Raw genomic sequence first — 14,128 nt, 5'->3', positions numbered from 1 at the left:
TTGAAGATTAATCTCCAGGGCACGGCTGCGAGCAACACCCGGGAGAAAAATCATTGGGGCGTTAAACAAAATTGTGTCTTTTCATTTGCTTTGGACACTTTAATTTATTAGTTAAAATAATATTGGAGAGGTGTGATTTGTGTTGGGGGGGGGGGGGGGGGAGAAGCTGTTTGACTGAGAGTCAAGATTAATCCAATTGGGTAACAAAGAGTCAGTTCGCTTTCCGATTGGCCGTGGGAAGGTAGTGCGTCTGGAGGATGGACCAATGGCGGGAGTGTGGGGGCGGGGCCAAGTAGTCATGTGATGCAACCTCCAGGAATACACCTAACCAGAGTTGGCAACCAGATTTCTTCCTTGCCCCTCGCCCCCCACACAATATCCTTGGATGAAAAAGAAACATCAGTGGAAGTGGTTTAATAATTTTATTATGGTACATGTAACATTCCAATCTAATTGTTTGGAGAATTAACAGCACAATGATTGGATCTCACGTGACATGGGTCTCATATATACACATGCAACATTCACATGCCGAGTAAATTAAAGAAATATTACACAGGCAGCTTAGAGCTTCCAGAAGATTGAGGGTTGCTTTTATAGCTGGGGGGCGGGGAGGAGGAGGGACAGAATGCAGCAGATGAGAATGTCAAACCCCTTGGTCAATATTCACAAGGCAACTGGAACACCTCCTGTGCGCAGGTCCTGACGCACACAAACAATTTCACTTGTAATGTTTTGTGAATATGGGACCAGGTTTCAGTTCAAAGGAGCATGGAGGGGCCTCTGACTACACCTGCAGATTGCCAGGCTATGGTTGAGTGTTTATTAACTGCAGTCTGCGACTCATCCACTCACAAAACGTGTCGCGTGTGGAACTGCTGTTTCACACCCAGCCAAGAATGACTTAGGATTTACAGCACAGAAACAGGACATTCGACCCAACTGGTCTGTGCTGGTGTTTATGCTCCACACAAACATCCTACCACCTTATTTCATCTCACCCCATCAGCTTAAACACAACGTGACCACCATTGCAGGTTGCCTCCCTGACTTTGCAAGGAGTCAGTTCACGTTTGCCAATCCTTCTTCAGTCCAGCAGTCTTCATGAAGTTGGGGGGGAGGGAGAAATGGGCATAAATGGTTTTAAATTGAAACCCCAACCAGATTCCCTCTTCCCTAATTTCAGGAACTGTGTGCCTGATGCAACCTTTACCACAGCTAGCTTGGTGGCACTTCCCCCCCTTACAGATCCTAACTAGCGAAGACTGCTGAGCTGGAATACAGAGCGACATGACAGGAGAAAGATTATCTTGCAGATGAAGAGAGCTTACTATCAAGCCTGAGGATCCTGTGTACTGGATAAAGATTTGGGTTACGCGACCAGTGCCCCCCCCCCCCCCCCCCCCCCCCCACAGCGGTCTTCAGCAGCTGTGCACCAGGAGTTTTGAGCTCCCTGATGAAAGACCTAACTTCCCACAGAATGTAAGGAAAAGCGGTGTCCATTGTGCTGATCAAGTATTACTAGGAGGGGGGATTCTAACCCCACCGTACAACCACTGGTTAAACTTCGTAAAAAAGAAACTTGCATTTCTATAGTGCCTCAGGATGTCCCAAAGCGCTTTACAGCCAATGAAGTACTTTTTGAAGTGTAGTCACTGTTGAAATGTAGGAAACGCGGCAGCCAATTTGCGTCACAGCAAGCTCCCACAAACAGCAATGTGATAATGACCAGATAATGATTGGCCCAGGACACCGAGGGAGACCCCCCTGCTCACTCATTGGGAGTGCTGCAGTTAGGCCGGGCCACCACCCTTCTCCCGGCAGGACACGGAATGGAGTCAATCGCTAATTCAGCACACCGATTGTAAAATGGCCGAGCAGACAGTGGAGGGCAACGGGCAGGATGTTTCCTAGTGCATCAACAAAGCAGAGAGCTGGGAGGGGATCTAACTCACCACGTATCAAAATAGTTTTAAAAATCCAATGTGAACCCGCCTCAGTTAAGGCAAAGTTGTTTTCTAGGATATACATTATGCAAATCGGGTGGAAATAGAATTACATAGAACTTACAGCACAGAAACAGGCCATCCGCCCCCCAACTGGTCTATTTCAGTGTTTATGCACCACTCGAGCCTCCTCCCACCCTATCAGCAAATCCTTCGATTACTTTCTCCCCGTATTTATCTCACTTCACCATAACTCCCTGTGGTAGCGAGTTCCAAATATTTTGAAGCCAACAAAAGAAGGGGAATTGGATAAATACTTGCGAAGGAAACATTTGCAGGGCTCTGGGGAAAGGGCAGGGGAGTGGGACTAATTGGAGAGCTCTTTCAGAGAGCCGGCACGGGCATGATGGGCCTCCTTCTGCGCTGTAAACTTCTGTAACAATATTTCCTTGATCCAGCTATCAAGAGAACTCGCTGTCACCCACTGGAAATATGCAAATCCATGCAACGTACATCCTGATGAATTTGCTTCTGCATGGCCAACAGGTTGAAAACCAAGTCCAAGCAAGACTCAACCGAAGGTTAAGTACATTCTGGCAGTCTCAGTCCATTCCCACCCCTCCTGAAGGTCCAAAAGCAACTCAAATCCAAGGAAGGCTCGGGGGGGGGGGGGGGTTAAACCCTGAAAACCATTGCATCCCACATCTAAAAGGGCAGACTGCGATACTTGGTATAAAAGCAGGGAGAAAAAAAAAAATGTACAATTCAAATACTGTACCCATAATGGAATGAGGCACAAAGGTGACTTTGATTTCATTGTCAAGTGCTTTTTAAAAAAAATATAAGGTTGTCACTTGTCTTCAATAGTCAAAAGGTTAAGCATTCCCATTACTACGGCCGCCCTCCATGTTCAACACACAAACGTATAATGTGAATAACTGTCAATAAAAAAGGTCATATTTGTTTAAATAATTTCTTCCTCTACAGGTTTGACGTCAGCTTTTTCTTTATTTGGCTTTTAAGACTGCTGTGTGCGGTGTAACTGTGGGGAAACATCTTTGTAATAAAACTAAAACAGTTTTAATCCCCTTCTAACGTCTCTCTCCTCGGCATGTGACGTTTCAGACCCAAAAAAAAGCAATGATTCAAAAGACACAGGAGACACTCACATTGTAAAGATATTGAAATATGCATGATATTGAAGAAGCACTGAATATATTTCCCTACACGAGGATGAAAGCGTAGACTGCTGTCGGCCATTTTCAAATAAAGCCTTGGGTTCGGGGATGGGGGGGGGCGGGGGGGGAAGAGGGGGCAAGGCAGCTCAAACTGCACCATTCAAAAGGGATGCAAGTCTTTCAGAAACATCAATGGCCAGGAAAGCTCACCAGCTCGTTAGAAACCAACTACACAGCTCACAATTGGTGTGCATGGATGCAAAAAGAGCGCCTTTCACAACCTCAGGACGTCCCAAAGCGCTTTACAGCCAAGGAAGTACTTTTTGAAGTGTAGTCACTGTTGTAATGTAGGAAACGCGGCAGCCAATTTGCACACAGCAAGCTCCCACAAACAGCAATATGATAAATACCAGATAATCTGTTTTTGCTATATTGGTTGAGGGATAAATATTGGAACAGGGCACCGAGCTCCCACAAACAGCAATGTGATAATGACCAGAATATTTTATGTTTGTGATGTTGATTGAGGGATAAATATTTGCCTCATGACACTGGGGAGAACTCCCCTGCTCTTCTTCGAAATAGTGCCGTGGGATCGTTTACGTCCACCTGAGGGGGCAGACGGGGCCTTTCACCACCTCAGGATGTCCCACAGCGCTTTACAGCCAATGAAGTACTTTTGAAGTGTAGTCACTGTTGTAATGTAGAAATGCACCGTGATTCTTCCTCACTTTCAGTTGTCAATCACAGCTAATCGTTTTGAGGGAAGTGGAGATAAAAGCATTTCAGAAAGAGGGGGAACACCATTAACCAGCAGCACAGGATTAGGGAACGAGTTACTCACTTGCACTCTCTAAGCTGGAAATGAAACAACACTAGAGAGAGGGGAGGGGAAGAACGGTTACTAAAAAAAAGTTTCAGGTCCCGTTTTAATCTTCTTGGCTACAATTTTACAAACAATTCAAAGCAACTCCACTGGTAATAAAGCGAATGACATACTGCCAGCCACACTGTGCTACATTTGAGGGTTTGGGGCTATTTGTCAGTGGCCTCTCCCAGGCCACTCGATTCCATGCTTCACAAGGGAACGTATTGCACCTCAAGAAGTGGATGCCTTGCCTGAGTGAACATGCATCGCTGGTCAGACTGGCAAAGAGGGGGTATCCACAGCACCATTGAGTGGTTAACAGACTGCCCTCTCCTGGATGAGATGACGGAGGCTGTGAGATGATGGCAACACCTTACAGGGAGTCAGTACTTGGGAGGGGGGGGGGGGGATTGCATATCAGGCGAACAGGTCACTCACTGGTGCTCAAACGCATTGTGCCATACATTGAGAAGCAACACTCCAATCTGGGTGTCAAGCCACATGGAGATAGTAACGAGAGCAGGGCAAGCCCTTACTCACGAGTAAAGGAAACCCATTGGCGATACACCTCGAGGCATTCTTGTGCAACTTCTGCCTGCCAACTTCTGATATCGTCAGGAACCTGAAGTAGGTTGCCTGTCTGGCTCTTCTTTTCCAAGGGACAATACATGAGCGGAGGAGTCTGAAAGGGTTAAAGTACAAATGGGGAAGAGAGAGAAACAATCACATTTCTAGTTCCATGTGAGATCGCAAACAAGGCTGTTTGAGATGTGCAGTGATAACCAATATGTGGATTTTGTTCTTTCTCTTCTCCTCTGCCAGAGGCACAAGACTCTTGATGGGGTGTGGTTCCACACACAGCAGCCCTCCAGTACCTTACCCAAGTGACCCTCTTTCGTTCATGCGCAGGCGTGCGTGCGGCTAGACTCGCGTCACCAGACTATTCTTCCGCAGGGACCATCGCAGTCCAGCCCAAGTCACAAAGCAGATGAAGGGGGTCGAACCTGGGATCATCCAGACTTGCACGGCCGATTCCCACATCCTGGAATGCTCTTCCGCAATGAGCCATCAGGATGGTCTTCAACACTGGCTTTTAAGTTTGATTTTGGCCAACACCATTGCTGGGAGGAGCTATGAAGAGATAAACTGGTTCTCCCCTGTGAGCAGAAACTGCCACCTCAACTTGCAAGGGCACTCGCGCTGGCTGAACTGAAGACAGCAGGAACAGAAGTTCTGGAGAAGTCTTTAGGCCAGTTCACAGCAACTGCGATTCAACACTTACGCCCAATTGCTCTTTTATCCCCAACCTCTTCCTTTGCGCTATTAGCCCCAAGAATGCAATGTTTCATGAAATGCTAAAATTGGACAAGAAATAAAAATTGTGAAATTCTGGTCCCTTGATACTCAGGAGATGCAACAGAAAGTTTGGAATAATTTCAGTGGTGTGTGTTTTGGCCAAACATAGCAGCTAATAACTCTACATAAATGTCTAACTCGTAGGTAAGCAATTCAAAAAGATGTATCTAAAGGCTGCCACAATTAAAAGCAGGATTACAATACAGTAATAACTTGAAGATGTAGCAAAGTTCAATAAGAGTTCGAATCAAACAAGTGTTCTCCATGGGAAGCTCCTTGGAATATCTGTGTCACGGTTCAGAATGATTACTCCAACTTTTAGTGTTCATATTGAGGGTACAGAGGAGATTTACGAGGATGTTGCCAGGACTGAAGAATTTTAGCTATGAGGAAAGATTGGATAGGCTGGGGTTGTTTTCTTTGGAACAGAGGAGGCTGAGGGGAGACTTGATTGAAGTGTATAAAATGATGAGAGGCCAAGATAGAGTGGAACTGTTTCCCTTGGCAGAGGGGGTTAACAACCAGGGGCCATAGATTTAAAGTGAAAGGTAGGAGGTTTCAAGGGGATTTGAGGGGAAATCTATTCACCCAGAGGGTGATGGGGGTCTGAAACTCACTGCCTGAAAGGGTGGTAGAGGCATTAACTCTCACCACATTCAAAAAGAACTTGGATGTGCACTTGAGGTGCCGTGGCCTACAGGGCTACGGACCAAGAGCTAGAAAGTGGGATTAGGGTGGATAGGTCTTTGTCGGCCAGCGCGGACACGATGGGCCGAATGGCCTCCTTCCGTGCTGTGAATTTCTATATGGCAAACCATCAAACTGAGGGCAAAAAGCTGGACAATTGGAGGGAGATGATCAGTGGAGGTAACAGACGAGAGACGAGAAATGAAAGATTCAACAAGCCTTGGGGTAATGAAGCTGCCAAGGTGGAACAGAGAACTCCCGGGTTCTTGAGTAAACTGCGGTGTCGGGATTGTGTCTTGATCTGCTACCGTGTACTCCAACAATGGGCGTCTAAAATGTGGTTCATTGGCTCAGTATTTCCATGCCCACTAGGTCCTGATCAACAAGAATATTAGTAAAGAGCGTATGACTAAGGTTATACACTGAAAGGACAAGAGCAGACACTTTCAAACTTAACTGGTGAAGGAATGGGCGGGTTTATCCTATTTTAAAAATTAAAAACTTCATGTGTCCAGCGATTTCATCACGCTATTCATATTTCTATTGGAGAAATGCCACGTCCGACAACAGCTGGGTTAGTCACTAGCTGTAAGGACTGTAATGCAGGGTTCTAGAGGTGGCACTGCACCAGGGGGCCAACACACTGGGCCATCCGTCAATGCTACATCAGAGTAGCAGGATACAAGTCCCACAGGGGCTGTAAGTGGGGAGACCAATAAATGGGGACCAACTGCTTACCCCAGTGGGACCAAGTGAGAACGAATCACGCTGGAGCGGCTCCTAGAGGCCAAATCAAAAGCAGGACCTGCAGTTATTGAAAGGAGTCACCTGGCTTCCCTTCTGGATGAGGACAGGTGCGGTCGGGAGGCGGAGGAGGGAACCACAAAAGAAATTGGGGAAGGAAAAAGGAAATGAAATGCTGAATCCTTTTATACCGAAGTACTGGACATTGATCTGAAGTGCCGACAGCAAGCTATAAGTTCATACCATCATCATCAAACATAAACATCTCATTCAATTGAAAATACACAAAGCTACAACTTTAAAAAAATCAAACAGTGCATGTTCTCATTAGAGTAGAGAAGGTTAAGGGGACATTTAACAGAGCTGTTCAAATTTATGAGGGGTTCTGATAAAGTAAATGAGGAGAAACTGTTTCCAGTGGCAGGAGGGTCGGTAACCAGAGGACACAGATTAGATAATTGGCAAAAGAACCAGAGTGAGTTGTGGTGATCTGGAACACGCTGCCTGAAAGGGCGGTGGAAGCAGATTCAATAATAACTTTCAAAAGAGAATTGGATAAATACTTGAAAAGGAAACATTTGCAGGGCTCTGGGGAACGAGCAGGGCGAGTGGGACTAATGGGAGAGCTCTTTCAAAGAGCTGGCACAGCACGGTGGGCCGAATGGCCTCCTTCTGAGCTGTGTGATTCTACCTCATGACGGAGCAGTTTGGTGAGGCCTCTCACTCGCTCGGTGCACGGCAGATGAGCCGACGCTCAGCCGGTACCAGAAGTGCCGCATCCTGCCGATCAGCTCACAACTGAAGAAAGTGCATCTTCGGTCGACTTGGCCACGACTTTCTCGTTAGATCCAGAGTCTCCGTCACTCCTCCCCTCTGAAGCAGTGTTGGGCAAGTGGATTTCTCTTTTTTGGGGCGATAGGTGGAAATCAGGATTGAGAAATGAAAATACAAAACCCCGAGAGTAGCCTACAAGGAACTTGTTCCAAAATCAAATGCCATATCGTGATCCAGGCCTTTTTCTTTTCCAAGTTAACCTTTTCACTAAAAAAGGTTAAAAACACACAAAGCACTCCAATTTATTTTCTCCTTACTGAAAGGAGATTAAAAAGGTAAAATTAAGGTTATTCAGATGCACAGGTTTTAAAATGAACCAGGCATTGCATCTCTTGCTCTGTTTCACGGCTGAGCTGCAGCAAAGCTTCTGTAAAACAGAGCTTTGGTGCTGTGCTTGTGGCTTTGAATCTTCTAATGCCACTCCCCTACAAGCAGAGCTGAGCAGAGTAATTCGATACCCTGCAACAGTTTACCCTCACTTGCACATTCATCAATGCCCACTTGTTGCACTTTAATTATTCAAATCATCTGTTTAATTATTCAAATCCAGACTACCCAAGTAATTGGCCAGGTTTTCACACACTTTATTTATACTAAGCTGTACAATTAAAACCACCCAAACTTTTGTTGCTTCATGTTCAGGCTCTGCATGCACAATCTGTTAAATACAAAAACATTTCCATGAATTCCTAACTTACAGGCCCCAAGTGCTGGGCTCATGTCTTGTTCTCTGAACGTCAACAATCTCCTACCTTGTGAAGATCGGGTTTCGAAAATTCCACACCCAGCTTTTGAAATGTGACCGTGCCAGCAAACTATACAGTGTTTAAATAACCTGCTTCAGCCTGTAGTTAAATGCTGGCGAGATGCATCCCAGCACTGCATTATTGATAACCCACTGGATACCTACAGAGACTGGTCAGTAACCATACCTACAATCTGGGAATGAACAGCTGTTATTTTCTTTCTGTACTTGTGTTTCTAGTTCAAATGTAAATTACTATAAATTTACACACATTAAAATCCATTGCTGACTCATTCCCCTTACTTTGCCCAGGTCCAGCCCCCACCAAATCCCATCAATCCCCTAGTATAGCATTGCAGCAACTTCAAATAGATTTAGAAATTAGTTGAGAGGTGGCAGAAAGGGGGGGATTCTGTTGGTGGGTGAGTGCAGAGGGAAAAAGCATCTCAGTGAAAATCTTCTGCTCAGAAACCATAGGACTCAGAATAAAGCCCCGCATGTTGGGAGCAAACTCCCCGAAAGAGCGAACACAGCCTCAGTTTACAGGGGTGCGTCCACCTGAATCACCACATGCACCAGACACTATAAAGCAAGCTATCTGTTCACCAGTTGGAATCTGTGCCCTTATAGCTTTAGGCTCTGGGTGCTGTTTACATTGGAGGAGAAATGGCTGTCTCAGGACAGCTGCACCCAACATAAATGACCCTGATTTGGCCCAAGGCTGATGGCAGCGTACAGCAAAGGTGGGGCGACAGTGGCGTGCGTATTGCTCTAGTGCTCGCCAGGTCGCAATGCATGATGCTCCCGCAGCGGGCGTGATATCAGGGTGAGTTCCCAACGCACGGCAGGATATCAGGGTGAGCTTACTGGCTTTGCTAATGGAGCCACAGCAACACAAACGTAGCTAATGACATCGTTCTCCATTAAAGCACCTCCCATTGCAGCAAGTTTAAACACCTGGAGTTGGTTCCCTCAGTTTTGCATTTCACTAATGCATACTCGGTCAAGGCCAGGACAAAAAAGAGAAGCTCACGGGGTCAGAGGGAGCCGGAGATGGATATTCCTCTGCGGTGCCTCGTAAATAAAAGCAATTTAAAAGAAATAACTCGCATTTATATGGCGCCTCATCACCTAAACATCTCAAATCACTTCATACACGGAGTTACTTCCCAGATCTTTACAGGGTCTTGGTTTAACATCGCCTCAAAAGTGCGGCACCCCCGGCAGTGCGGCACTACAGCATCTGCCCAGATTATGTGCTCAAATCATGGCATGGAGCTCGAACCCACCAAACTTTGAACTGGGAGGCGAGAGTGCTACCAGCTGAGCCAAGCTGACCCCGTATTTGCTCAGTGAGCAGTGGTCAAGACCCTCCGGCTGCAATGAAGAAAGGAAAACGGAGGACGAAGGCTATAAGCCCACCCGTCAGCATTTATAATATTTCACTGTGTGGTGATTACAACGGATGCAATTGCATTTCAAAAACAGATGACATGAACAATTACCTAGTATTGCATACATAATGGTATCACTAAATCTATAGAACGGATAGAGTACATAGTAAATATACATTTTTCTACTTATTTGTTTTTAGTTTTTTTTAAACCCATGAATTTTGATTCATTCAAACAGCTTCATCAACTGCATTGAAGCAAAATCATTTTTGGCAGGTAAAGAAAATGAGATAAAATTTTAAAAACTTTTTTTTTTTTTTTTTTTAAAAAGGAGATGGTTACAGCCGTCTATACATTGTGGCCAATTCTATGGGCCTGTTTAAGGCAGTGCCACTGTCCAGTTAACAGTCTCCCATTGGCTCAGCATTAGTCCCGGATTTCCTCATTCACCCGGAGTCTTAACTCCAATGTCAAAGCCCATCTGGACCTTCTTCACGGAAGTGCAACCCCAAACCTTTCGCCGTACGTTTCAAACGCCCCGACAGATTTCCCGCCCCCCCACACGTTTGTAGTGACTGTTAAAATAGTCAGTCCCTACCTTACCTTCACCAGCAAGAAAATAAACCACCTTCTTTGTCCCGCCCAGAACTAAACTCTATCAGTTATAAATCTAATTAACAGAGCGGAAAGCCACATTAAGGATGCTAATCCTGACTGTACAAGGGATAAGGAAGAAAATGGAACACAACAAGAAACCCTCAGAATTGGGCAAGGCAGAGTTACCTGACAGAGGGATTGATTCTTAAAAAGGTCCTTCACAGTACATGGAAAATAAAAAACGTACGTCAATCGAACTCTGCTAAAATGATTTTTTCCCCCATTATGATTGAGATGTGAATTAAGGCTTCTGTTTCCGGAACACATTTTGTAAAACAGGAACATGTGACAGCACCGATCGGGTCCTCGGACGTGTGATTTGTACCGCAAGCGGTGGCGTACAATGACTGGGATCGACACGGGCTTGCGGAGCAAAGAAAAGTTTACACTGCATTCCAGAATTTGCATATTATGTCACAATCGATAACTTAACCACCATGCAACGACTTGTACCGGGGAGGCGGGTTGAAATCACACTGCGGCATGCACAGTAACCAATAGTTAACTCATTTGTATGAGATTACACTGCTGTTTCAACAAAGCCAATGATTCGTTTAAAATAAATGCAGCCTACAAATGAATTTCATACAAGCTCGCTCACACTGTGATTTCCATCTTTTTCAGTTGAACTTAAGAATTTTCGTAAACTGAACAAACAATATTTAGTGAGGAGTTTGCATCACGCTCTGTGGAGAACCTGCACCCCTTCAGCAGTTAGAGTACCCTCTTTGTATTCTGGGTTGGTTGTCAATAGTTAACTCCTCGTGGTAATGAAAACCCAGATCTGATGAGGCTCAATATCACTAACAGTCCATTCTGTGCACAGTGCTCCCTAGTCCATCAGGGACGTCATGACACCAGGTATTGCTTCTGCAGCCAGTGAACACGAGAGTAAATGAACTCAAATGGTCCCATATTCTAAGTTCCATCAATTTCTCTTTAGAAAAAGAACATGGAGAGTAAGGTGAAGGTACTGCCAACGCACCGTCGCTGGTGCAATAGTCTGTACTCCACAGGTGGGTTCACCTCCAGTTTAAACATGCTCTTTGGCATGGCAGCATTAATGGAACAGTGCGCTGATACACTGACAAGCTGCACCGCCACTTGGCAAGTCTCTGATGTAGGGAAGGGAGGAAGGACAAGTCATATATTGCCACCTTCACCCAAGACACAGCGGCTGGTTCCAAGAGGCTATGGCAAATGTCTTGGGGAGTTATCCTGCTGTCCAGCAATCTGGACGAGGAACGGTGGGCGGCGAGCATGCATTTAGGATACAGGGCGAGGGCACAGAAGTCAATTTGTTTCCTGGCTGCATCTGACGATTGGACAATTATTGGTAATGAGCCATTTCCTTGACTGAGGAATTCACACCGGCAGAATTAGTCCTCTAACAGTGAAGGTGCATTTCTGCTGCAGTTCCACTTCCGCAAAAGCCAGTAACCGATCACTTGTGCTTGTGCTCATAAGCATCCCCCCCACAGTGAAGAGCGAAAGGGATATTTGATCGCTGGTGTGTAGAGGACATTTTTAAAGTCGATGTCTAACCCCACTGGAGACCATATTGAGGTGCGCACGTGTGATTTAGCCACATATACAACACACGGGACATTCAACAGCAAAGACAAAATAGTTATTCTTTTTATAAACTTTATTCCTGTAGGTTGTGTACCCTGTACCAAACTCTGCAGTGACTTTTAGTTTTAAAATAAGATTGCACATTTTAATATATAAGTTCACATGGTGCCTCGAGCCAAGCGGCACACCCCAATACCCACCAGCAGAACATCGGAAAATATCCTCCACACATCACCAAGACAAATCAATTCTCTCCTATCTTGGGACACAACAGAATCGTTTAGAAAAACATCCAGCATCAGTAAACTCTCTTTACATGATCGCACCAAACCAGTGACATTCCTGCAGCAGAAACACGTCACAGCTGCTGGAGTTACCTATGGCTTTTAGTACTCGTCATCCTCTGCTATGTCGGTGTCCATGTTGCAGGGTCCGTCATCTAGATCTGGGAATGCCCAGGGGACTGGTTTAAATAAAAAAAAACACCTCAGAGCCAGAAAGGCACCGTCATTTGAAGTTTAGTGGGAATTTAAGTTTAGGTATTTGGGAACTCCATGTGAAAATGGGAAGCCGACATCGATCAGCTTGTTCCTGCTCCAAATCTTGCAAAGAGCCAGCATAGGCACGACGGGGCGAATGGCCCCTCTTGTGCTGCAAGATTCGATGAAATGGCGCCTCTCACCATCACTGGCAGTTGTTGACACCTCGGTGGCCACGACCAGACATCCCAACTCCAGGAGCGGGCTGGGTTGGGGTCGGTATTGGCACTGGCATTAAAATCAGGAGGCAAAATGAGGGAGGGGGGAGCGCGGAAAGGAAGACTTAAAAAGCTAACTTTCCGCACAGCCGAACAATTCGGCTGCAGACAACCTGCAACATGGACATTAGAATCTGTTTTATTCTTAATGCAAAGATTGAATATCAACAAATGAAAAAAAAAAACAATTCTTGAAAGTTTGGATTTAAAAAGTGAAAAAAAAATGCTCGTTGTACGCTGAATTTCTGATCCGGATTAAATTAAGGCACCAGAGGTTTTAAAGAAAAACAAAACTAAAATTAAAAAAGAGAGAAAACAATCGCACAAGTTGTCATTAGAAAAGGAGTTCCTTATACAAGTGTTCTGAGGTGGAGGTCTGTGGAATAGTACTTTCTATGGACAAACATCCTGATTTTGTTGTGGCTTTTTGATGATCAGGTCTGACTGTTGGTTAAATTTTGGAACAAAGGAACCTAGAAAAGAAAGAGAATGTAATACTGAGAGAGAACGATAGCCTGGCACCAATCCTCTGGGTTATGATTGTATGGACGCTGTTTCAACTCCTGCTGCCAGTTATTAAGGGACTGCCATCTTCCTATTCGGCAATTTACAGCTTTCCGAACTCACCGAGTTCAACAATTTCAGATCATAACCACCGCTCCCATTTTTTCGGACGGCAGCTGTTGCTGATGATTCTGCCATTCCCATTTACACCTCCTCTAGACTCATCTTTTGTTTCTTTACTTGTTCCATTACCATCTCCTTTCACTTCGCATCACCATCCCTTGTGTCATTTACTCTTTCCTGCCTTCCACCCGATCACAGACCTTCCCTTTTGTTCTTTCCTCCACCCGCCCCCCCCTCCCCACTTTCCCTGCCCTCTGTACTTGCTGAATACCTGTTACATCTCTAAGCTGTTCCAGTTCTGACGAAAGGTCATCGACTGGAAACGCTAACTCTCCAGAAATGCTGCCTGACCGGCTGAGTGTTTCCAGCATTTTCTGTTTTTATTATAGGAGAACGCCCTGCTCCTCTTCAAATAGTGCAAGGAGATCTTTGACACCCACCTGAACATGTGATAGGGCCTATCGTTTAATTTAAAGGACGGCACCTCCAAAAAAAATACAGCGCTCCCTCAGTACCTCATTTGAAGTGTCAGTCCAGATAAAGCGCTTCACGTTCTGGAGTGGAGCTTGAACTCATAGCCTTCTCACTCAAGAGGCAAAAGTGCTGTCGCTGAGCTGACCTGACCCGAGCCGAGCTAGGATACACAGAGCAAGGTCCGCACTAGGTTCCAATTTCCACAGGCCTCACTTTGGCATATTCCCTTAATAAAACCGTAACTATGACATATCTGATTGAATGATTGGCTCAGGAGAAGTTATTC

General features: G+C 45.5%; 1 protein-coding gene across 5 annotated transcripts in view; it reads right to left on the bottom strand.

Annotated features, from left to right (window-relative positions):
* Positions 1 to 403: 403 nt before the first annotated feature.
* LOC147102289 (flotillin-2) overlaps positions 404 to 14,128 on the bottom strand; it is a 140,716-nt gene continuing 126,991 nt past the window's right edge. For all 5 annotated transcript variants that reach the window (XM_085964684.1, XM_085964683.1, XM_085964685.1 and 2 more), the window contains one exon: positions 404 to 13,214. In XM_085964684.1, coding sequence (XP_085820810.1) covers positions 13,176 to 13,214 — 39 coding nt within the window. In that variant the 3' untranslated portion in view covers positions 404 to 13,175. The remainder of the gene's footprint in view (positions 13,215 to 14,128) is intronic.

Source organism: Somniosus microcephalus, chromosome 22, assembly GCF_052327205.1.
Source record: "Somniosus microcephalus isolate GS21.2 chromosome 22, FLI_Smic_1.0, whole genome shotgun sequence".
NCBI classification, from domain to species: Eukaryota; Metazoa; Chordata; class Chondrichthyes; order Squaliformes; family Somniosidae; genus Somniosus; species Somniosus microcephalus.
Note: the sequence above shows the minus strand (reverse complement) of the source record. Positions and strands in the feature narration are given on the sequence as shown.